The 26841-nt window shown below is 41.1% G+C and overlaps 1 protein-coding gene across 1 annotated transcript; it reads left to right on the forward strand.

The window, feature by feature from the left end:
* The first annotated feature begins 1330 nt into the window (after nt 1-1330).
* LOC126354388 (uncharacterized) lies at nt 1331-26841 on the forward strand. Its single transcript, XM_050003991.1, has 4 exons — nt 1331-1577; nt 11379-11521; nt 11616-11820; nt 22081-26841. The coding sequence occupies exons 1-4, from the start codon at nt 1393-1395 to the stop codon at nt 24905-24907; spliced, it is 3360 nt and encodes a 1119-aa protein (XP_049859948.1). The 5' UTR covers nt 1331-1392; the 3' UTR covers nt 24908-26841.

Here is a 26841-nt window from a genome sequence, read left to right on the forward strand (position 1 = left end):
TCCAGTTCCATTTGTAAAGAACATACAGCAACGAGTGTTTTTACTTGCCATGTTTGTTCGTCACGTGAAGCTGGAATTGACTCATATTAGTGAAAAGGGTCTCATGGTGACCCTGGATGTTCACTTACAGTCATCTTTCGAAGTGCTGTTAGGAGATGTGTTGTGATGTAATGATAAACTGTGTGTAACCACTACATACTGAATTTTTATAACTACAGCAAGACATATGTTTCATCTCATGTTTATATGTAATTATAATGTTTTGGTAATAATAAAGAAGTAATTTACTTGCTAATTTAATCTCTGTATGGCACTTACAGCCATAACGGTAAAGAAATATCTTTGTTAGAAAAAATGTAACACCGGAATCTGCGCGACAATAGGTACGAGCGATCTTGGGTTAAAGAAGTTTCTCATCTCATTTGACAGATATTCACCTCCCATATCACAGCGAAAGCTACTGATCCAAAATAAGCAGTTGCCATTGCTTCACACTGTTTAATACATTCCAGTCCTACTGATTCATTTTTCATCAGATACACGGCTGTAAAATAAGTATCGTCACCTACAAATGTGTAAAGTCTAATGTATAAACATCAAGTATTTCTGTAATCATAGTTGACAACGCCGATATAATTCTCAAAGGTGAATAAATCAATTCAATTCTATTCTAAAGAAAATGCATTCAGCCCGCAGAAGAGATTGCTTACAAAACACTTGTGCAATCCCTCCAGGAACATTGCTCAAGTATGTGGGTTCAGTAGGAAATATGTCTGTCAGGGTACATTTGAAGGTATAGACAGAAGAGCAGGACACAGGGTCATTGCTTTGACAAAAAGAAGAGAGTCACGAAAATGTTGAACAACGAATCTGTTAAGAAGCTTTCAACAATCCCGTGCAAACCTGCTTTCAAAGATTCAGGAACAGGCATTAAGCGAGAAATCAAAAAATATAATTCGGTTCGCTTCTGTATGGACGGTGGAGCAGAGACCAGATCAATTACAGTGCCCTCAGAGGCATTTAAGCAGCCACAGGAAAAAACGCTACTATTGAGTTCATTTGGAAGTACCCTGTGCCATGCTCTTCATAATGGTTGTATTATTATTTTTTAATAGAGTTCCAGGTGATTGAACAGCGCTCCTCCCAAATAAGATTTTAGCGCCTTGAGCGTTGCAGCATCTGTCTCACCCTATTAATGCCACAATTATATTTATTTGAGTTTTACTTCGATTTTTGAGTGCTGTGGCAATATAATTTAGGAAATAAAACTTTGATCCAACGCGAAAGTTCAAGGAATATAATTTAGGTTTAGTGAAGTTTCTTCGTATTCGAGATGTTTGCATCGGGAAACACCGTTGTTTGTTATTGTTTTTGGTGGTGGTGGTCAACATAATGTCGAAAAAATCAGTTTTACGCTTTACGCTGAAGGAGTTGAATGCTTTGATACAGGATGAAAAGGCCCGTGTTGTGCTGCAAAGGAGTATTCGAAAACTACCTCTCCAACCTTACAGCTTAAGCGATTTGCAAGGTTCTATACACGAGGTTTTGGATGCAAACTTGGCTAAGTTTGACCACGAGTAAGTGTCGTTTTGGAAGTTACTTCTCTGTAGAATTGAAGTAAGATTTTAGATTCATTATAAAAATATTGCCATTGTCCCTCAGCCCTTTTACCTCGATATACAAGCTTAGCCGTTCGTACCCAGGAAGGTTAAGACGTGTGTAATGGAAATGTTTTTTTTTTTCCTCTATACTTTTGCCGTTGTTATAAATATTACTGTCGTTATTGTATTGTAGTTATGTTAATAATCATTGATGTGGAACGAACGTCAAAGTATTGATTTATCTGTCAACTGATATGTGGTATTCAAGTTACTGTCTACTTTTTTTAGTGTTGCAGTGTGTGCATGCCCTATAAAAATTTCGACAGTGTCATATTAGGACGCCTACTCTTCCCTCGCCCTTTCCCTGAAATCTTGTTTTTAGTTACAGGCTCAGGTGATAATCCAAGGTGTAGGTTAGGGTGAAATGTGATAACTTTCTTATGGGTTGGCAAACCACAAAGATGAATGCCAAAATAGGTTTTAGTAACAGATTAGTCTACAGTGTAACACACTGATTAAGTTTCCGCCCTCTTTAAACAGACTGTGCCACTCTTAACGCACATTTTGACGTAAAAACGAAAACTGCAAGGTAAACCTGGAAAGCTTAGATCAAGAACAAGTCATTGACGAGTATGTAGATGTGTATTATCTACATACATCATATGTAAATTACAAACAACGACTGAGGCTCATTGTGTAACTTTCAACTACATTTGACCAGTAATTATGATTCACCTAATATATATTTTTGAACACAAAGTTATAGTCGGTCAGTATGCCAACTTGCGAAGTTGATATTCCATAAAATAAACTAGCCTATATAGTTTTATTTGTCACAACAGCATCTTGTATAACAGTAGACATGCCTCAGAATGTTCTCTCACATGTCATAAGTGACTGGTATAACTGTAGCTAGAACTGGAACTTTTTGCTCCAAAATCAGTAATTTCAGCTGCTTGGAACAAATGTTGCTTTACCTGCCTGTGTTCTATTTCATAGAAGATTGGTACTGCATGGTTTTCTGGTAAAAGGCCTTATTGGTATGTAGAGTCATATAAAGTGTAACACTGATATTTTGATCGTGCAACTCATAGGCACATTATGTCCAGTCTTATAAAAATGAATTATGAGTCATTTTATGTTACTTAGACTGCATTTCAGTCTGCTTAAGACCTCTTAACAAGTCTGTCAACACTTCTCTGCTAATATTATCACCAGTGCAAATTCTGTAGAACCAAGTCTAGCATTATGTTATTAAAATTATGCTTTCCATCTAGTTTATGATGGAGATTTTGTATAGCTAAGCAGGCTTTTTTTGTGAAAGGTATAGTTTTTCTCAGTAATCTGTTTATTTAAAGTACTTTTAAAGCGGTGATTTGTGGGAAGAAAGATAATTAGTATAATTATGATTTTTATTTCGAGGACATTGGAGATGCCATTACAAATTTTCTGTGGTATAAATGGGAAATAAGGGCAGGGTGTGCTTTTTTGCACTGCAAAAAAGCTTAGATGGTGAGGGGTTGACAGTGATAAAAGATAATTGGAGATGATGAACTGAAGATTTACTGCGAGAGAACACTGCAAAAAATGGAGGAGAAATTCATCTGTTTTGTATCAGGAAGAATTTGAAAAAAAAAGGGAAGAAATTAGTATTCTCCATTTGGTAACACTATTATAAGGAAAAAAGTAGCAGAATTGAGAGAAAGAGAATTTTACGAACTGTGTTACAATTTACATTAGTGAACCCATGCAAAAAGTTATTTTGAAGTCTGAAATATATAGGAAGTATAAGGTACCTGGTTCACAGTGTCTTACTCAAGGAGGAGATGGATGTTTAATTGTGACGGTGTTGCCAGAGCAGAATTAAGTGTTTTGCACAGGATCTCGTCAGTTTTCAGTTGTTTTACTCCATAACAACATGGTTCTCTGCAAGATTTTAACTCTGTTTTTATTTTTAAGGTCACATTCCTCATTCGGTCAAAATAAAACCTTTATTGGATCTTTTCATTGTCTGTCTGACTGCCTGTGAAGCATTCCACAGAACAATTTGACATTTGTGTAATAACAATAGCCCAACGGTCCGACTGTACCGTTTTTGTATGTGGAGACTTTTGTCAGGTCTTACCAGTCACCACAGTAGGGGCAGGAGCAGACAAAGTTAATGTCTATGATTGCCAGTTAGCATAGCATGTTAATATAAATCCAAAAATAATAAAATAAATGAAAATCTACAATAGTGAATGTAAAATTACACAAACATTCAAACTGAGAACTTAAAATTAAAACATTCTAGAAAGTCTTGGAATTCCTAAGGCTAATATCTTGCCACTATTGATGTCAATAATGGCAAAAATCATCAAGATCCTCGATTCCTAGGATGGAAAGGTTCTTGATTACTAGGATGGATGAACTGTCTTTATTACAAATAATTACGTTTTTATGGGACCCTTGTAGTGCTTGTCATACTTGCATCTCACCAGGTTTCCCCATCCCCCCAATATAGGCTAGACAGAATAGTTTTCACATGAATGTTTGTTTCTGACTCTTCAGATAATTTTATATTTCTAGCATGGATGGCTGACTTGTCATCTACAGATTATGAAATGGGGCACCTGGGCTATGTGGGACCAGTTAACCCTCGTAGTCTAGTTACCCCATTTAAAAATATATATATATATATATATATATATATATATATATATATATATATATATAATGGGAAAAATATATTAAAAACTTGAAATTAGCGGAGGTTGAGGCCTGGCGGATATCGAGAAGAGAGGATATACTGAAGGGCGAGTTCCCATCTCCGGAGTTCGGATAGGTTGGTGTTGGTGGGAAGTATCCAGATAACTCGGACGGTGTAACACTGTGCCAAGATGTGCTGGCCGTGCATCAAGGCATGTTTAGCCACAGGGTGATCCTCATTACCAACAAACACTGTCTGCCTGTGTCCATTCATGCGAATGGACAGTTTGTTGCTGGTCATTCCCACATAGAAAGCGTCACAGTGCAGGCAGGTCAGTTGGTAAATCACGTGGGTGCTTTCACATGTGGCTCTCCCTTTGATCGTGTACACCTTCCGGGTTACAGGACTGGAGTAGGTGGTGGTGGGAGGGTGCATAGGACAGGTTTTACACCGGGGGCGGTTGCAAGGGTAGGAGCCAGAGGGTAGGGAAGGTGGTTTGGGGATTTCATAGGGATGAACTAAGAGGTTACGAAGGTTAGGTGGACGGCGGAAAGACACTCTTGGTGGAGTGGGGAGGATTTCATGAAGGATGGATCTCATTTCGGGGCAGGATTTTAGGAAGTCGTATCCCTGCTGGAGAGCCACATTCAAGGTCTGATCCAGTCCCGGGAAGTATTCTGTCACAAGTGGGGCACTTTTGGGGTTCTTCTGTGAGAGGTTCTGGGTTTGAGGGGATGAGGAAGTGGCTCTGGTTATCTGCTTCTGTACCAGGTTGGGAGGGTAGTTGCGGGATGCGAAAGCTGTTTTCAGGTTGTCGGTGTAATGGTCGAGGGATTCAGGACTGGAGCAGATTCGTTTGCCACAAAGGCCTAGGCTGTAGGGAAGGGACCGTTTGATATGGAAAGGGGAGCAGCTGTCATAATGGAGGTACTGTTGCTTGTTGGTGGGTTTGATGTGGACGGATGTGTGCAGCTGGCCGTTGGACAGATGGAGGTCAACGTCTAGGAAAGTGGCATGGGATTTGGAGTAGGACCAGGTGAATCTGATGGAACCAAAGGAGTTGAGGTTGGAGAGGAAATTCTGGAGTTGTTCTTCACTGTGAGTCCAGATCATGAAGATGTCATCAATAAATCTGTACCAAACTTTGGGTTGGCAGGCTTGGGTAACCAAGAAGGCTTCCTCTAAGCGACGCATAAATAGGTTGGCATACGAGGGGGCCATCCTGGTACCCATGGCTGTTCCCTTTAATTGCTGGTATGTCTGGCCTTCAAAAGTGAAGAAGTTGTGGGTCAGGATGAAGCTGGCTAAGGTGACGAGGAAAGAGGTTTTAGGTAGGGTGGCAGGTGATCGGCGTGAAAGGAAGTGCTCCATTGCAGCGAGGCCCTGGACGTGCGGGATATTCGTGTATAGGGAAGTGGCATCAATGGTTACAAGGATGGTTTCCGGGGGTAACAGACTGGGTACGGATTCCAGGCGTTCGAGAAAGTGGTTGGTGTCTTTGATGAAGGATGGGAGACTGCATGTAATGGGTTGAAGGTGTTGATCTACGTAGGCAGAGATACGTTCTGTAGGGGCTTGGTAACCAGCTACAATGCGGCGGCCAGGATGTTTGGGTTTGTGAATTTTAGGAAGTAGGTAGAAGGTAGGAGTGCGAGGTGTTGGTGGGGTGAGGAGTTTGATGGAGTCAGGTGAAAGGTTTTGTAGGGGGCCTAAGGTTCTGAGGATTCCTTGAAGCTCCGCCTGGACATCAGGAATGGGATTACCTCGGCAAACTTTGTATGTAGAGTTGTCTGAAAGCTGACGCAATCCCTCAGCCACATACTCCCGACGATCAAGTACCACGGTCGTGGAACCCTTGTCAGCCGGAAGAATGATGATGGATCGGTCAGCTTTCAGATCACGGATAGCCTGGGATTCGGCTGTCGTGAAGTTGGGAGTAGGATTAAGGTTTTTCAAGGAAGATTGAGAGGCAAGGCTGGAAGTGAGAAATTCCTGGAAGGTTTGGAGAGGGTGATTTTGAGGAAGAGGAGGTGGGTCCCGCTGTGATGGAGGACGGAACTGTTGCAGGCAGGGTTCAATTTGGATAGAGTCTTGGGGAGTTGGATCATTAGGAGTGGGATCAGGATTGTTTTTCTTCGTGGCAAAGTACTCAGGCTTGTCTGACATTTGGCATTACTCCCAAAGGCCTCACACTTAAAGTTCCCATCTCTGGCTGCAATCCTTCTTTCCATCAGTCCTTATACCAGTTCCAAACAGCACAATCCATAGCCCTCACCCGCCTAATCCTTCACCTATACATCGACTCGGCCAATGAACACACCCGTCAACTCCTATCCCAAATCAAAGTCCTCAATCTTTCCTCTTCCACATCCACACCGGCTGTACATAGCATCCTCCTACAGGCCAACCGCAAATTAGAACAACATGCCACCCTCCACCTCAAAAAACTATCCAATCTCCTGGTTTCCCACCTCCGGAAAGGCAACTCACTCACCCTCCACAACCTTTCCAACAAACCTCAACTTCCTCTCATTGCACACAGACCCAGTCTCTCCCATCTACTCAATCTCCCACTTCCAGCTCCACTCCCCCCAACACCTCAAAATTCTAGTCAACACAATCTGGAACCACAACACCCCAATTCAGTAGTTAACGTTTCCTCCAAACCCCTCTCCCAATCCGAAACCTCTGTCCTATCCAAAGGCCTCACCTTCAGCCCCACTCCCAGGTTCAACCAAACTGCCCTTGTCAAGGATTTACTGTCCTACACTCGTAGTCTCTGCTGGAAATATCACTTTGCCACGAAGAAAAACAATCCTGATCCCACTCCTAATGATCCAACTCCCCAAAACTATCCAAATTGAACCCTGCCTGCAACAGTTCCGTCCTCCATCACAGCGGGACCCACCTCCTCTTCCTCAAAATCACCCTCTCCAAACCTTCCAGGAATTTCTCACTTCCAGCCTTGCCTCTCAATCTTTCTTGAAAAACCTTAATCCTACTCCCAACATCACCACAGCCGAATCCCAGGCTATCCGTGATCTGAAAGCTGACCGATCCATCATCATTCTTCCGGCTGACAAGGGTTCCACGACCGTGGTACTTGATCGTCGGGAGTATGTGGCTGAGGGACTGCGTCAGCTTTCAGACAACTCTACATACAAAGTTTGCCGAGGTAATCCCATTCCTGATGTCCAGGCGGAGCTTCAAGGAATCCTCAGAACCTTAGGCCCCTACAAAACCTTTCACCTGACTCCATCAAACTCCTCACCCCACCGACACCTCACACTCCTACCTTCTACCTACTTCCTAAAATTCACAAACCCAAACATCCTGGCCGCCCCATTGTAGCTGGTTACCAAGCCGCCACAGAACGTATCTCTGCCTACGTAGATCAACACCTTCAACCCATTACATGCAGTCTCCCATCCTTCATCAAAGACACCAACCACTTTCTCGAACGCCTGGAATCCGTACCCAGTCTGTTACCCCCAGAAACCATCCTTGTAACCATTGATGCCACTTCCCTATACACGAATATCCCGCACGTCCAGGGCCTCGCTGCAATGGAGCACTTCCTTTCACGCCGATCACCTGCCACCCTACCTAAAACCTCTTTCCTCGTCACCTTAGCCAGCTTCATCCTGACCCACAACTTCTTCACTTTTGAAGGCCAGACATACCAGCAATTAAAGGGAACAGCCATGGGTACCAGGATGGCCCCCTCGTATGCCAACCTATTTATGCGTCGCTTAGAGGAAGCCTTCTTGGTTACCCAAGCCTGCCAACCCAAAGTTTGGTACAGATTTATTGATGACATCTTCATGATCTGGACTCACAGTGAAGAACAACTCCAGAATTTCCTCTCCAACCTCAACTCCTTTGGTTCCATCAGATTCACCTGGTCCTACTCCAAATCCCATGCCACTTTCCTAGACGTTGACCTCCATCTGTCCAATGGCCAGCTGCACACATCCGTCCACATCAAACCCACCAACAAGCAACAGTACCTCCATTATGACAGCTGCCACCCATTCCATATCAAACGGTCCCTTCCCTACAGCCTAGGCCTTTGTGGCAAACGAATCTGCTCCAGTCCTGAATCCCTCGACCATTACACCGACAACCTGAAAACAGCTTTCGCATCCCGCAACTACCCTCCCAACCTGGTACAGAAGCAGATATCCAGAGCCACTTCCTCATCCCCTCAAACCCAAAACCTCTCACAGAAGAACCCCAAAAGTGCCCCACTTGTGACAGAATACTTCCCGGGACTGGATCAGACCTTGAATGTGGCTCTCCAGCAGGGATACGACTTCCTAAAATCCTGCCCCGAAATGAGATCCATCCTTCATGAAATCCTCCCCACTCCACCAAGAGTGTCTTTCCGCCGTCCACCTAACCTTCGTAACCTCTTGGTTCATCCCTATGAAATCCCCAAACCACCTTCCCTACCCTCTGGCTCCTACCCTTGCAACCGCCCCCGGTGTAAAACCTGTCCTATGCACCCTCCCACCACCACCTACTCCAGTCCTGTAACCCGGAAGGTGTACACGATCAAAGGGAGAGCCACATGTGAAAGCACCCACGTGATTTACCAACTGACCTGCCTGCACTGTGACGCTTTCTATGTGGGAATGACCAGCAACAAACTGTCCATTCGCATGAATGGACACAGGCAGTCAGTGTTTGTTGGTAATGAGGATCACCCTGTGGCTAAACATGCCTTGATGCACGGCCAGCACATCTTGGCACAGTGTTACACCGTCCGAGTTATCTGGATACTTCCCACCAACACCAACCTATCCGAACTCCGGAGATGGGAACTCGCCCTTCAGTATATCCTCTCTTCTCAATATCCGCCAGGCCTCAACCTCCGCTAATTTCAAGTTGCCGCCGCTCATACCTCACCTGTCTTCCAACAACTTCTTTGCCTCTGTACTTCCGCCTCGACTGCCATCTCTGCCCTTACTCTTTGCCTTTAAATATGTCTGCTTGTGTCTGTGTATGTGCGGATGGATATGTGTGTGTGTGTGTGTGTGTGTGTGTGTGTGTGTGTGTGTGTGTGCGTGCGTGCGTGCGTGCGAGTGTACACCTGTCCTTTTTTTCCCCTAAGGGAAGTCTTTCCGCTCCCGGGATTGGAATGACTCCTTACCCTCTCCCTTAAAACCCACATCCTTTCATTTTTCTCTCTCCTTCCCTCTTTCCTGACGAAGCAACTGCCAGTTGCGAAAGCTCGTAATTCTGTGTGTGTGTGTTTGTGTGTTTTGTTCATGTGCCTGTCTGCCGGCGCTTTCCCGCTTGGTAAGTCTTGATATATATATATATAGCTCCACTGCAATTAGCAAATGTGGATTAAAAATAAATTTAGGGATAACCTGTATAATAAAATTAACACAACTTTCATCCAGGATAGGTCATGGTGTGGATATACAGGAGAAAAATGCAATGTGAGCTGAACGTAGCTAACAGTGCTGGAGACCTGATGCATGCACAAGATGTGAAAATTGGAAATAAGATTTTTCTGCAACATCCCTCATTCCATCTTAAAACATTACTTTAATGATAAACAAGGGAATGGGCACACACTACAAGGAGGCAGTTGTGGTGGTGTCCATGTCATCATATCTATCTCCAAAAGATGAAGGACAACTGGCAGATGCAATCAAACAATAGGCAAAAATGGATTTGGGCAGAGGATCAGAAGACTGAATACCACTGAGTGAGTGTTATATCAAACAAAACAAACGTCAATCACGATTCAGACATCAGTGACTGGGCATGGAATGCTTTTTTCATCTGGGATAGGCACTTGCTTTATATAAAAACACCTTGAAACATCGAACATCCTCATTTTGATCAGACCAACTTGTGGGTAATTTATGACTGTGATGGAACTAAATCTGCCGGGAAAGCTAGAACACATATATTACTGTGATTAAACCTCATTTTTTCGACTCCTCTAAAACTACAGTTTTTGGAGCAGTTGGCACATAGAGCAAACATAAGATGGGTTCTTCTGGGTGAGGAAACACTAGTCTTATTGTGTTCATCAGCAGATAATGAAATGATGCCAAATGTTTTGTTTGACTAAAGGAAATGTAGCTAATGGAAAACTGGATTAAAAGGGTACCTACACAAACTACAATGTCGGAAAATGTACATAGTTGGATGAAGATTTTCAACTGGGATTTTCAAGAATTTGTATTTTAAAAGGATATTGGCTCATAGAAGCCAGCATAGGTGATGTATGATGGATTCACAACCTACATTTTAAGTAAATCTGCAATCAAATAAATTGTTCTGGATAGCTCAGGAACACAATGCAACCATCTTGGCTGCGCGCAGTAGCCATGCTGTCTAAGACGCCTTGCCACAGTTCTCGCGGCTCCCCGTGTCGGAGGTTCGAGTCCTCCCTTGGGCATGGGTGTGTGTGTTGTCCTTAGCGTTAATTAGTTTAAGTTAGATTAAGTAGTGTGTAAGCCTAGGGACCAATGACCTCAGCAGTTTGGTCCCATAGTACTTACCACAAATTTCCAATTTGCAACCATCTTGAAGCTGCCGCATCACATCACATGTCTTATAGCACCTCGACATTGTGTAGCTATAAACAACTGTCTGTCTGCAATTTCTCTGACAGTGGAAATAACACAATTATTGAAGTAAGTGTGATCTTTCTGTTTAAGTTAATAATGTTCATCAGTAGGCAAAGATATCCCAAATCAGAATAACACTACTTATATGGAGTATCTTGAAATAACTAGGCCCACTTGAAAAGAATTTTTGGTTTGAATTTTTCTTTAACTCAGACACTCAGAGAAAATATCAGCATGAACATATTGTTCTGAAATAAAATACTATGCTAAAGACTATTTTGAATAAAACATAAGAAATACCTGACTTTAAAGTAAAAAGGATTGATGAGGTTCATGTTGTGAAATTGTCGCTCAGTTACCCCATGTCTCCTTACTGATATTGTACAAAGAGCAGTTACTGACATTCACACTGCAACTTTGTGTAAATAATACATTTGTACTGATACTTTATGAAATACTGAAATGTGTGCTCTCATTAGTACTTGTTTTCAGGTTGAAAGGAATACTTTTGAGCTACAAGAACATAAAAATTGTGAAGAATATTGCAAATGTGTTATACGATGATTCTCGACTTTACCTTACTATCCAAGCTGATTTTTATCTGTTTAGGCCTGAAGTAGGATGTGTTCTACGTGGTAATTATTTTGTTTTCATGTAATCCTGCTGCTTATTAAATTGCTTATTAGATTATTTGCTTCTGAATAATATTACATTATTTGTTGTATGCAGGTATTGTGAATAAAAGAAGTGCAGATCACGTTGGATGTCTTGTGCACAAGGCATTCAATGTGTCTATACCTAGACCAGAATGTGAAACAGATGGAGACTGGCAAGGATATTATGTTGAAATTGGACAGGAAGTCACATTTAGAGTAGAATCATTGGACCTTACTGGTAGCCTTCCATATATGTTAGGCTGTTTGCTTGATGTTGGGTAAGTAATTGCAAATATTAAGGAAACAAACAAAGTGAATGCTCTCCGCGCGCACGCGCGCCCACACACACACACACACACACACACACACACACACACACACACAGTGTTTGTTTTTGATAAAGTTGTTATGTATTTATTTTTATTTTTTGCACATTGTAACCTAATTCACTTTATTAACACTTATGTGTAACAATATTTTTAATATTATTTAAACGAGGTCATCATTTACAGCCTTTAAATATATTTGAAAAATAATGATTTGTGCAATGGCTGTATGGGTATTTATTAAAATTACTAGTTTGTCATAAAAAAGCACATGTCCTGTAATTTTTGTAAGTGACGATGATCCGTTGTTTGACCAAAATTGCTAGTTTTAAGAAAGTGGCATACAGCCATTGTAAAAAATCAGTACTTTTCCAAAATATTTAGAAGCTTACAGATTAGTACTCATATGGGACATGATAGCTTGTGACATCACCTCAGTATGTATTCTGTGAAACGAGTTTATTGGACTTTCCTGCTGTCATATAATTAATTTTGTGTTAGCATTTATTTGTAAACATTTTGAAAAGACTTTGAGGATTTCTACAATACATGAGATCTGTGTTGAGCATTTTCAGGATAAACCCTAGTTGTATATTCAGCTTATTGTAATTACCATATGTGTACGACGAAATAAATCTCGGGTGAACAGCCTGGTATGAAGAATCATGTCACATACCTCTACGGGGAGGAGATGTATCATAGCATGAAAAGGCTCGACAAGCTGCGTCATCAGAGAAGTCGTCTACTGAGTTCTTCGAGTTCTTTTGTTTTTCTTATTAAGTGCCGAGAAGAATGCGTGGTACCGAATTTTGCTAAGGTCAAGTATCACATCGACTCAGCAGCGGCCAGAAGAATCAAGACATGTGCCAGCCTAGCTTTGGTACGAGAGAGAGTTCGCTTCAAGTGGTGGCACTTGGACACTACCAACAAAGAACTCCTACAGTTATATCTACAACTGGCCAACCGGCTCAACCCCTGGATGTGCGATTGGGTTGATGATGTCGCATGGGCCACAGCAGACTCAACCCAGAGGAAGTCAGCCGAACGACAGGCATCCAAGTTTGAACGTATATCAGAGAAACAACCTTCCGATGGCAGTGGAAAGACCATCATCAATCTCACTAACAAGGAACTGGACGATGATGCTATTTCGGTTCTTATGAAACGATTGAATTTCACTCCGACTTCTAAAGATATACCCATTTTTGACATCATTAGCACAGTTGAACAAACAGCTGCTCAACTTCCACCTGAAGCTGCTGAAGCAGTTCGTTGCGAAACCTGCAGAGCTCTAACCAAAACAAAGCTGATGAAATTGAACATCTTCTACAGGGAGAGGGCCGCCATACGGGACCTAAGACAAGATCCAGACATAGTAATATTACCTGCAGACAAGGGCAATGCAACAGTGATCCTATCCCGACTGTGCTGAGAAGATGCGGGGCCTACTTGATGACAGTGCATGCCACGAGATTGACACCAATCCTACCAAGAGGGTCGAGAGGAAGACTCTGGCGCTTCTCAAGGATTCCAGCTTCCTTGGCGAGATTACCAAGAAGCTACGCCCGAGGGCTGCTATTCCTCCTAGACTTTATGAACTGCTGAAAGTGCACAAGGAATCGATTCTATTACGTCCCATTGTCAGCAATGTTGGTGTCCCAACGTACCTTCTCGCCAAGCACCTCAAACAACTGCTTAGCCCTTACGTTGGGAGATGTACACACCATATCCGGCGGAAACTGAGGATGACCCTCAGGAGGAGGCGGCCTTGGCTATTATTCCATTTTGTGGGGCCTTATCCAGAAAAACTGGACGCATTTTACGTAAACACCAAGTGAAAACCATCTTCCATCCTCCAAGAAAAACGAAGAGCCTTCATGGTAGTGTCAAGGACAACCTCGGTGTATGTAAATCAGGGGTTTATCAGATACCTTGCCAGTTCGGTAGTGTATACATAGGGCAGACCTTTAGTACCATTGAGGACCGATGCCAAGAACATCAACGGCATACTAGACTGCAACAGCCCAGCAAGTCGGCCATCACTGAGTATTGCCTGTCGGAACTCCACAGTATGGATTATGACCAAACCAAAGTCCTGACACAGTCTTCCAAATACTAGGACTGTGTCATCAAAGAAGCCATAGAGATCAGAGTAAGGGAGCCACAACTAAATCGTGACAGTGGTTACATCCTTAGCAAGGCATGGGAACCCGTGATCACCCGGATTAAGAAGAAAATGGATATGTCCCAGAGTGTACCGACTTTGGGGGAGGAGGGAAGAATAACGAGAGTGGTGCCGGCAGACCCTCCTGAACGAGGAGACGTAGGACGCAGCGCCCAGACGGCGAGAGAATGGATGCGCTGTACCTGGACCGCACGCGGGGCGTGGACCACACCGACTCGTAGGAAGTGCCTGAGGGAGGAGCGGAAGGGAGATTGTCCTATATATAAGTGGCGCTGGCCCACCGTCAGTCAGTACATCAGCGCACCTGATGATGGCAACTTGGTTGATTGCCAAAATATTGTGTCCTATGCACACCCATACCAGGCTGTTCACCCCAGATATATTTCGTCATAAAATACGCCTGGAGAAATTGAAGAATCACCATATGTGTAATTAATGATGTGTTTTCGATTGGTCAGTTGAGTTGCTGAGTCTATTTTCTGCTGGAATATGGAGTCAAGAAGTCACCTGAGCACTTGAAATCACACCAGTATTCAGTCATGCCAAGAAAACCAAAGGGAGGGAGACATCATGCTGTATGCTTCCCCAACCTCCTCACCCACTGTTTCCTTCCAGTACTACTGGACATGTATAGTATATAGTAATCTGTTTTTCACAATTTACACTATATCTTCTGCCCCATGGGGTATTTCAAATTACTTCTTTTCAATTTTATTGCTGTCCAGTATCCTGGATTTGCTTCATTTAACAGTTTGTTGCTGTGTCATTTTTTACAGAAGTATCTTAGGAATTTTCACTATCGTTACCTAACAAGGTGCCACAGTGTTTAAAACGTGCAGCTTTATGTGTCTGTCTGAACTGTGTTCTGTTGAGGTGATCAACTCCAAATGTTCATTGCTAACAGGTTAGGATGGACTTTAATTTACTGCCTAGAAATTCCAGTCAGGTTTGAATGTGATTTTGAGTAGCATGCATAGGAAAAACATTACAAGTATTGTTAAATGGACTCTATAACTACCTGGATACAGTTTTAGAAGTGAGTGCACAAGGCTGTGCAGGTATATCACATGAGGATTTGGTCATGCAACTCCAGCAGATTGTAGGCATTCTGAAGTTGGTGTTTTACCCAGTGTTCCAATATGTCCCACAGATTCTCTATGGGCTTCAAACCAGGTGATTTTACAGGTCGCTGCGTCATTAGAGGCACCACGTCACAGACTGCACGGGCCCCTCCTGCCGGAGGCTCGAGTCCTCCGTGTGTGTGTGTGTGTGTGTGTGTGTGTGTGTGTGTGTGTGTGTGTGTTGTTCTTGGCATAAGTTAGTTCAATTAGTGTGTAAGTCTAGGGACTGATGACCTCAGCAGTTTGGTCCCTTAGAAATTCACACACATTTGAACATTTTTTACATGTCGGTACGTACTCATGATCCAGATGTTGACTGAAAGGCAACACATGATCATTCAGAATGTTTAAACATGCTACTTCACACTAGTGACCATCTCAGTGAATGTGACTAATTCCTAATAAGAAAAACACCCCCAGAACATCACAGACCTACGTCGGGGTTGCATGTGACTTTGCACACAAACAGACAGAAATGTTTCATTTCGCCTTTGATGCACTCGATCATGTGTCATTTGAATAAAGGCAAACATATGATTTTTTGCTGCCCAGTTTGAAAATTTATAATCCATTGAAAATGTGCAGCTTTATGTGCCTGTCTGAACTGTGATTTTTGGAGGTGATCATCTCCAAATCTTCATTGCATTTAGTTCCCATTGCAGTGTTCTTTTGCTAACAGGTTGGGATGGACTTTCATTCACTGCCTGCAATAATTCCAGTCATGTTTAAAAGTGATTTTGATTCACAACCCATGTAATATGTCTCTGGTCCCTCTCAGTCAGAATCTTTTTCTGGTCACAATTCTGACATTGTGTTACGTGGCCATGTTTATTACACCACAACTTGTAGGTACATTGAACAGTCCGCCTCGAAACACCATCAAATCCAGCAACCTCACACACTGTATGGTCAAGGACATGGCCAAACAAGATGTGCAGTTTATGCCACTCTGACACATCCTTACATTTACCCATGTTTACGTACAATGTCCACTTGAAACATAAATGTCTAGCTGATCGCTACTTACTTTCGCTCGCGTAGAGACAGTGCACGCGTGGTTGAGCAACTCGATTGCTGTGCCATCTGTATAGGCATAACAGGCATCTGTGCTTGCGCGTCACTGGAGCAACTATATTTTTGTCCAGTGAACTTATACTAAATTTCCATTTAGGAGGTGTTTACCAGTTTATCGATTCACATCATCACCTTTGCAGACTCATTGTTAAGATGTGTGTATCATCGTTACTCTTTTCATTGTTCTTTTCATTATAGGGTTTCATATTTCGATAAAATGGGTTTGTGACTTTCATGATTGAAATAGATGATTGAACAAAAATTAAATCTGTACTACTATCCAGATTTAAGGTTTCAGTGTTTTTCCTTAACTGCTCTGTCAAATGCTGGAATGATTCTGTTGAAAAAGCTACAGTTGATTCCTTGTTTTATCAGAGCTTCAGTTCATCTGTGATGATCTGTTTGCTAATGGAACATTAAACCCTAATCTTTAATTCTTGTCTCGGTCCACTTGATGGCTTAATGGTCAGTCAGCATGACAGCTGTGATTCATCACCACCTGGCAGTGTAATTCACAACAAAATAGTTCATGATGAGCAGCCCGATATCAGGGTCTAATGGGCACAATATTTTAGTAACTGACCATGTTGCCATCATCAGATGCACTGATGAACGGATGACTTAGCAGTTGGCGAGTTTTATCTCTTTCCCTCCCTCCCTCTGACCTGTCAGCCAACACCTCCTGTCCCCCTCCTCCCGCTGACACATTGTCAGTTTGCAGCCACGGAAGTGTGCTGGTGGCACCTCTGCTGTTGCTCCGCCTGCTTCTGAAGTCAGTTCATTATGGCAATCTCCTTTCTTTTTTAATCGGACAAAATGCAGTTCTCAGGCCGTACTAAGGATGTAGCCACTATCACAATTGATCAGCAGGTCCTTTACTTGAATCTTGATAGATTCGTGAATGCCAAAGGCCCAGAAGTTAGACATCTGTGTCAACCTTAGTATGATTGCAATCCATTCCATGTATTTTCAATAGGCATTGTTCCACGACCTCTGCCTTGTTAGGCTTTCGCAGTATGGTGCACTCTTGGTGTTTTCAGAAAATGATCTTCGGCAGAACACACCATCTGTTCTACGTATGTCTTGCCACATTAGCAGGGTATCGGATAGACCCCAGAGTTCCGTAGGGGGATTGTCTCTCACACAATCCAGCAGTACATGTGTTGTAGCTGGTGGATGGGAGAATCACATCATATACCTATATGGGGAGAAAATGAAATGTGGGTAAGGCATATTTTGCTGGGAGTCTCCTTTCAGAGAATTTGGCCCTCTGGTGCAAGTCTTTTTATTTGATGTCACTGTAGCGGCTTGCGTGTTGGTGGTAATGAAATGATGATCAGGACAACACAACACCCCATCCCCAAGCAGGGATAATGTCTGATCCGGCCAGGAATCAAACCCATTCTTCTTGCTGGCATACAGCCAAGCTGACCACTCAGCTAAAGTGGCAAATGTTTTGCAGCACAATAAAACCTGACAAGCTGAAACACCTGAGGAGTTGTTTGCCGAGTGCCTTGCGTTCCCTATGAGATTCCATGAAGAACATGTGGTGCTGATCTTTGTCGAGGGGTAATGCATCACACTGACTCATCAGCAGCTGGCAGTAAAATCAAGAAACCTGGCAGCCTAGCCGTTGAATGGGAAACAGTATGCTGAAGTCATAGGTTGCTGGACTCAAGTAACGGAGAACTATTCAAATTACATCTACAACAGGGCAGACAGTTCATTCTCTGGTTGTGGGACTAGACTGGTGGTGTCAAATGGCCCACACTGAACTCTGCATGTCAAATATCAAAATTTGAATGTATATCAGAGAGGCAACCTTCTGGTGCTCCCAGCATCAATCTTACGGCCAAGCAACTGGATGACACATGGTTTCCATTCTTAAGAAAGGCCTCAATTTTGATTTCACTCCTAAATCCATATCTACCATGGACATCATCATCATCTTTCATCTGAAGCAGGTGAAGAAGTATGTACTGAAACCTGTTATGCTCGGATGCGAAGAGAAATGTTTAAAAAAATCTATGGTGTCTATATGGAAACTAAGAGAAGATCCAGATGATGAGTTCTCACCAACTGATGAAGGCAAAGCAACTGTGGTCCTATCACACAAAGATTACATTGTGAAGATGTGGAGTCTGCTAGAAGACTCTGATCCAAATAATAGGGTGTAGAGGAAGACTATGGCACATCCCAAAGAAACTGGCTTGTCAGACTAAGTATTAAGAAGCTGTAATAGAGTGTACCATTTCTGCCAAGACTTCCTGGGCACCTGAAGGTTCACAAAGATGGGGTGCCTTTATGCCCCAACATACTCTCTCACTAAATAGCTTACATCGGAAAGTATTCACATCATATTCACAACTGTGTGAAATTTATTGGAGGCTTTAACGACCTTAAGCTTAAGATGTTGACATCCTTGTGAGCTTCAACATTGTCTCTCTTTTCACCAGGATGCCTTTACGAGAATCCTTGGAACTCATTGTCCAGAATTAACATGCAGATGACCAACCTTTTTAGGCTTGTCTTGACATTGACATACTTTCATTTTGACGATAGTTATATTGAGCAGACGGAAGGAGTAACCATGCTGAGTACACTGTCACTAGTTGTTGCCAATGTGTACATGGAACATTTTGAGGAATAAGTTTTGGAATCGGCCCAATGGAAATCTACCTGTTTTTCCAGTATGTAGACAACACTTTTCAACGTATGTCCAAATGGAAGAGACGAGTTGAATGACTTTCTCATAAATTTCGGTTCTATACACCAGAACGTCAATTTTTCCTTGGAAGTCAAAGTGAATGGATGCTCCCCTTTCTGGATGTTCTGGTGAAGAGACAAGTGGATGGCACATTGGGTCACAACATATGCCTGAAGAAAACATACAGTGACATATAAGATACGTGAGAAACCTAACAAGCCTGAGAACACTGTGAGCGATCTGGCATGCTGTGTTGCTGTACTTGTGCAGACCGGTGTGTTCCTCACTTCCAGGTGCTTCCGAGTTTCCACTAACATTTCTTATCAAGAGCACATGTTTTTTGCTGGCACAACTCACTTTTGGAAAGCTGAGAACACGTTGAAAATGAACTTCTCTCAGGGAGACCTTCAACTTTGAAAAGAGCCAAACGTGTTTTTGCTCTTGTAAGATCAGACCAATATTTAACAGTAAGGATGATGGTTGACCACTTAAACTTAAACACTTTCACCATACTTCAAATTTTGACCAAAGATATGCGCATGTGAAAGTTTTGTGCAAAAATGCTGAGCAAAATGATGATCGAAGAAACTTGTGCATTGTAGTTTGATGAATCTTGGATTTTTCAATATAATCCTAAGGCAAAATGGCCAAGTGAAGAGTGGCACACTGAGACAATCTCCTCAACCAAAGAAACCTCGAATCAGCAAATCAAAGAACAAAACAATGCTGATTTTTTTAATACAGTAAGGGGATATTGTGCATAAAGAATCTGTTCCCCAGACAAACTATCAGCCAAGTGTTTTACAAAGATATCGTTGAAAGGCTCAGTAAAAGAGTGAATCACGTGAGCCTGGATATTGCAGACAAGTCGTTGCTGCATCATGACAACACCTCATGTCACACAGTCAGTTCCCTCACGCATTTTTTTTTACCTCAAAAGGTGTTCTCGTTGTCCCACTGCCCTCCTGTTTCGATGCGAGTCCTTGTGACTTTTTCCTTTTCCCGAAATTGAAAAACGACTTAAAAGGATGTCATTTTGGGACTGTGGAGTACATTCTAGAGAATGTGACCAACATATTACAGGCCCTACCAGTAGAAGCCTACCAAGACGGGGAAAAACAAATCCGCTAGTATATAGCTGTCAAATGGAATTACTTTGAAGGGAGCGATGTCGTTGTTTGAAGAAAATAAACATTTAGATAGATAAAAAAATCAGTGTCATTACTTTCCTCTCGCACTTCATATATCCACATGCAGACAGCTGCCACCGTACAGTGCAGAATAATGCAGTGCTCAAAACATGACAGTAGAAGTCTCAAACAGGAACTTGAACATCTGAGGATGATTGTCAATAAGTACATACACACAGAGTGGCAAATTCAGAGAGCACTATGTCCTACACAGACTGTACAAATGGCAGGAACAGAAGAGAAACTCATGAGGATGTGACCAATGTATTTATTCCATTTTGTGGTGTATTATCTGGAAAGACAGGACAAATTCTCTGCAGACATCAAGTGAAGACAGTCTTCCACCTACCAGCTAAAACATGTCAACTCCCTGGAAGTATCAAAGATGACCGTGGATATGATAAACCTGAGATCTATAAGATACCCTTGTAATGTGACAGGACATACATATGTCAGCTGGTGTGTACTACTGAAGATTGTTGCCAAGAACACTGACAGCACACCATACTGCAGCATCCTAGCAAGTCAGTAGTCATGGAACATTGTCTATCGGAATTACACAAAATGGATTATGAGCACACTAAGATTCTGACACAGACGCTCAATTTCTGGGACTGCTTCGTTAAAGAATCTGTCTTGCAGTTCTGTCCTCATGAGTTTCTCTTCTGTTCCTGCCAGTTGTACAGTCTGTGTAGGACAGTCTTCATAGTGGCTACATCCTTGTTAAGACCCTGGAACACACACTAGTCTGATTAATAAGAGGAAGGAGATATTCCTCAATGAACTAAGTTTGGGCATGGGTGGAGTAACAGCATATATGCCACCAGCATGTGTCCCTGGGCACAAGCCAAGGGCAGAACAATGTGTTGGCAGGAGGAAGGTGGAGGAAGATACTGGGAGCAGGTAATGGATAGTGGCAGGTTGGAGGGAGGGGGAGGATGGGGGGGGGGGGGAGGAGAAGAGATAAAAGCAGCAAGCTGACCCCTAAACAGTTGGTTCATCAGCACAGCTGTTGATGGCAACATGGTCACTTGCCAAAGCAATGTGCCCCTCGTACACTGACATGCAGCCCTTCACCTGTGAACTATTTCATCAACATGTAGTTTTTTTCACTGTGGCAACAACTAATCTTGAATTTTATTTTTATATTTCCATTTCCCAGAACTTTTTTTCTCATATTGTTCTTGACTTGTATGTTCACCTTCTTTATCAACTATTGTTAATATATGTCTGTGGTCGCCATTTGTGTTTTCATGCAAGTCACTTTGGATGAATATGCTTCTTGTATATAGACTTTAGACACAGTATGGATGCTAACATACCTGTATCATTTTTGGGTAACTGTCCAGCAGAGACAAATATTTTTGTCTCTCCAAATCTTATTTTTTTCGTTCCAATACAGGTTTTTCTTAATTTATTTCTGTATGGACAGTTTCTATGGCAGAATGAATGTATGTTTTACAAATTTTGTAATTACTATTTATCTTGCAGCTATATTCAATTTAAAAATTGTAAGTAGAAGTAGGATTGTGTTTCTTTTCATATTATAAGTAAATAATACTGTAATTTGTAAGATGACTTCATTCATACACATTATGGAAAACAATGCTGTTACATCAGACAGTACTTGTAGCATTCTGCACACATGCTTTGCCTGATAAAACCAGAACATTGCTTGTTTTTTTCCCTTTGCCCAGAAAAACTAATGAACAATGTAACTACTGATGCATGATAGATTATTATTTGGCCAGTAATTATTTTTGTCAAGGTGTAGCAGACAAACATTAACAATATGAAATATTTCATAGCATTAACTTGGTATTTTATAATGGTATATATCAGAAAGTGGGAACATACAATTATTTGTTATTGGCTGTAGTGCAGTCTAAAATTTTTGTGTGGTTTCTCCATAGTGATCCTTCTCTCTCACTACAGGTCATTGTCCGGCCCTCCCAGTGAGACATATGGTGAGCAGAAGACCACAGAAAAGGAAGAAATTTTTGCTCCCTTTAGTAAATGTAATGGACTTCTGGAGCAGCATGAAGACACTTGTGCATCTGTACCCACAACAGAACACAAAAAGAAAAAGAAACATAAGAAGTATGGAGATTTAGAAAGTGGAGGAAATGTCCAAGACTCAGTATTTGTGAAACATGAAAAATACGATAGTATTAATGAGAAGGATGATGAGGGGCATGACGAATCTGGCAGTCTCCTGAAAACACCCAAGAAGAAGAAAAGGAAAAATGCTGACCAGATTGATCCAATAAAACATGAAGAGCAGACATATGGGCTACACAATGATAGGGGAACTTTGTACCAAAATCAACAAGAGGAAGAGCAACAACAATATGAGGAAAAGATCTTACTCAGTAAAAAACAAATTGATAGCTCTTATCATTTATCAGCATTTGATCATTTAAATAGGTCTGTTAATTTGGAAAAGAAAAAGAGAAAATATGGTGAAGCATTTTATGATGATGATTATGATGATGATGATGAAAATCATACCATCAGTACACAAAATGAAGGTGTAAAGCATAAGAAGAAGAAGAGCAAGAAAGAAAAACATGTTATTGAAGTAGCTAATGCTGATGAATCTGTTGAAGATGATTTTAGCATAGATACATCAAAAGAAATTACAAATCAGGACAAGAAGAGAAAAAATAAAAATAAAAGGGATGTTACAGAAGAACTATCTGCAGAGTTGAGTGAAGAAACTACTAGTCCATATGTTAATAACACTCCTGAAGAACTGCCATTGAAAATGCAGTTCAGCCAAGAACATTTTAAAAAATTATGTAAGAAAGTGAAACCACTTGTGACAACTGAACTTGTAACATCAACTCCTGTTGAACACAAAACCAAGAAAGAGAACAAATTTTCTCTTATTAGTAGCACAGAAAGTCACTCAGATTTCAAACCAACAAATTTATCTGAATCGATGGACCCTTTTTCACTAATGCATTCTCCTATTTTGAAAGCAAAACACCCAAAGAAAGAGAAAGAAAGTAATCCTGCTGTTCAAAGTGATACTGTCCCAGTAAAAGTAAAAAAATTAAAGAAAGAGAAGAGGCTAAGTTTGTCTCAGCAGAGTCCAGCTAAAAGAATTTCAAAGAAAGAGAAGAGACTTAGTTTGACTCAGCAGAGCCCAACTAAAAAAATTTCAGAGGACTGTCAATTTTCTGGAAGCCATTGTGTTTCGTATCACCAAGAAAGCAACTCAAGTTGCTCAGACATAGAAAATCAGACAAAAGGTGCAACTACACATCTAAACTCGAGTAACAAATCAGTAACTGATATACAAGAAACAGAACATAAAAATAAGATGAGAGAGAGTGCTGATAAGTCTAGTAAACAACTGACAAAAAGTGTTTTGGAGTCACCTGTAGAAGGTAAAGTGAAAATTAGCAAGAAGGAGAGTCATTTATCTGCAAAGAAGAAAAATAGTATCTTAAATGAACCTAAGAGAACAATGAAAACAGATAACAACATTAATGACAGTTGTGATAATCAAGATTATGGAAATAATAGCTATAATCAGATGGTTGCTCAGTGTGGAGAATCTGGAAAAACACAAATGTCAAATAGCCTAGCTGAGTACACGACAAATATTAAAAAACAACCTTCCATTACCAGGAAAAGTTTCACATCTAGCTTGGTACATAGTGAAAATACACCAGAGGAAGGAAGTAATTCAGATGAGGATAATGTGTTAAAAAATATTCTCAAATTAAATAGAACTCCATCATCAGAAAGATCTCCCGGACACAAGCGAGTAGCTGCAGTTAATCAGTCCTCCAGCCAGACTACAAAAACTTCCCATCGAGCATGTAGCCCTGACAGTGGTCTGAGTTTGTCAGCAACATCTGCTGAAAAAGATTCAGTTAATTTAACAAGTAGAGACAGCAAAAGAGATGCTCATTACGTGTACAGTGCAGAATTTCCCAAAGATAGAGGACATGTAAAAGAGCAGGCCAAAATCCTACCAAAGACACCTAAAAGAAAGAAAATGGCAGATGCTGAGGAAGGTGGTAGTCATCTGACTGTTAAACATAGGATCAAGAAGGAAAAAGAAAGTCCTGTTTCTCAACCTTCGAGACATGAAACTGACAGTATAGGTCCTTTAAGAGAAGATGGCTCACTGGAAGCTGAAAGGATGAAAATTCTTGCTGATATGATCAAAAAGTTAGAATATGGGAATAAAGAAGATCTTTCTATGAAAGATGAAAATCATAAACCATTAGGTTCTTCAGCAGTCAAAGCAAGGCGAAAAAGTAAACTGGAAGATAGTGATCTTGATAGCTCAAAATCCAAGAAGGTTCACAAAAGGAAGGAGAGCAGCAAACTTAAAGATATGAAAAGCACTGTTAGGGAAGTAGATAATATGCAGCATCTGGATGCTACATCTTACTTCAAACCTTCTGCTGAAAAACTCTCTAGCAATTTCACAGCCCAAGCTGGAGAGCAGGTACTTGATAGGAATAGAAATAATTTGGGAGAAGGGAGTCCAGTTACAGTGCAAGCTAAAATTTCAGGAAAGACACCTAGAAGAAAGAGTACTACAGAGACTGAAGCAAGCAACTCCAGACCAGTGACTAAAACCCCAGTTAAAATCAAGAAAAAGGAAAGTCCAAAGAAAAGGAATGTTACGTCGTCCCCTGAAAGTGACAACAGTGGGGGAAATTTTCAAAGGGAAGAATCACCTGGAGCAATGGCAGAAAGGCTTTTGCAAGAATTTGTGAAGAGGAGATCACTGTGATGAATAAAAGCTTTGTTATTATGAGAGACTGTGTATGTAACGAGAGAACCATCACTAATTCTGATTTCTAGTGAATGTATATCTCGTAGCATATTGTGCATCCTTTACTGTAATCACATAAATAATTGCTGTGTAGAATGAGAGGTGGAGAGTAATGTGATTCAAAGTGGCAAAATTTGTTCAGATTCTGCTTAACTTCCACTTGCACTATGCTGTAGTGTGCTCACGATTGCCAGATCCAATACAATATTTTATTTTGTATCAGTTTTGATGAAACATAGCATTTTGTACATATGTATAGTTATATGTACTTCAGTAACTGCAAAGATCTTTGTAATAAAAGTATTTTTTTGTAGTACTTCAGCTGAAAGGCAGCCACTCATATATAGCCGACTAATGTGTGGAGCACAGAGATGTGTAACAGAAAACAGTTTTCACAGTAGCTTTTGAGTTCTTGCTCTTTTCCTAGCAAAAGTACACACACACACACACACACACACACACACACACACACACACACACACACACACACAAACATGCACTACCATGGCATGGGAATTCCATTATTGAAAACTCAGTTGAGAAAGCTAACAAATTGTGATACAAGATTACTGGCCTTCATTTATCTTCAGGAGGTGAAATGTTTAGTCCTGTTGATAAGACACAGATCCTCGTCTACCCTCATTCTCACTACTCCCAGTAGTGCCACGGATTTTTCTGTGGGAGGACTTAAATGGGATGCATTTAAGCATCATGATGCCAGTTGAGAACCTACTTGACAACAGTGGCTTGAGGCTACAAAAACTGACAATTCTGGGAGAGCTGTGTGCTGAACTGCCCACACTGCTCCAAACCACTTCCAAGGATGCCATTCCTGGAGGATAACATGCGAGTCAGACAGTACAGGTGGGTCTATAAGGGTCTGTGGACAGAGTCAAGAATTTGACAAAGTTTTGAGTATCTACATATTTTGATACAAATCAGTATACAGATTGATATATCACTGGAAATAGATATCAAAGATTTTTACTGTTCCTGGTGAGTACAAACACTACATTTTCCTGTATTATCACATTGGTGCTCTACCAAGCACCAAAACGATTATCATCAAAGTGAAACTCTGTGTGTAAAGGAAGTGAGTTGTGTGAAAAATAAAAGGGAAGAAAAGCAATGACACCCATTAAGTTCGTACCAGTAGATTAATAGGAGCTATACTGAAAAGAGTAGCATTAGAACTCATGTACTTTCTGCCACTCCACACTCACCCTCTCTCCCCTAGCTGACAATAGTGTTTTGATTAGCGAGTGAAACAACATAAGGAGATGATCTCATTCATGGGTTATTTTCAGACTAAAATGTAACTCTGATACCATTTTTCCCCCCTAATACTTTGTGTGATGTCCTCACATGACTTAATGATTATCAGGAGAAAATTTGACACTATTAAAACACATAAGATACTAAATAAAAAAATAATAATGTGTCTGAAAATAACACCATGGAAGAATCTCAGACATTTGTGGAGTAATTTTCAGACAGCTACTTCCTGCACTGCATTTTTTAAAGGACCATTTCGAGTATCAACTGCAGTAACTGCAAGACAAAATATGTACAGCCGAAACACTATATTGAGGTATTTATCAGGCAATTGTGAAAATGAGTATAAAAAGATACGAGTGTTTAAAACAGAAATAGTATTTCAGAACCACAATTTAATGTTTCTAAACTTCAAAGATCTCTGTGTGATACTTTTTGACATTACAGTTGTGTTCACATCATAAATGGCTTTAATATTAAACAGGTCAATCAACTCTGTCTTCATTAGCCCAAAAAACAAGGATTTTGCAACATCATAATCTTGTTCTTTCAGTGGTCACCAAAACCTATCCCAACCTAACCACTTTAAAAACTCATTTCAGCTTTCATCAAATGTA

The sequence above is a fragment of the Schistocerca gregaria genome, chromosome 3, assembly GCF_023897955.1.
Source record: "Schistocerca gregaria isolate iqSchGreg1 chromosome 3, iqSchGreg1.2, whole genome shotgun sequence".
Classification (NCBI taxonomy): domain Eukaryota; kingdom Metazoa; phylum Arthropoda; class Insecta; order Orthoptera; family Acrididae; genus Schistocerca; species Schistocerca gregaria.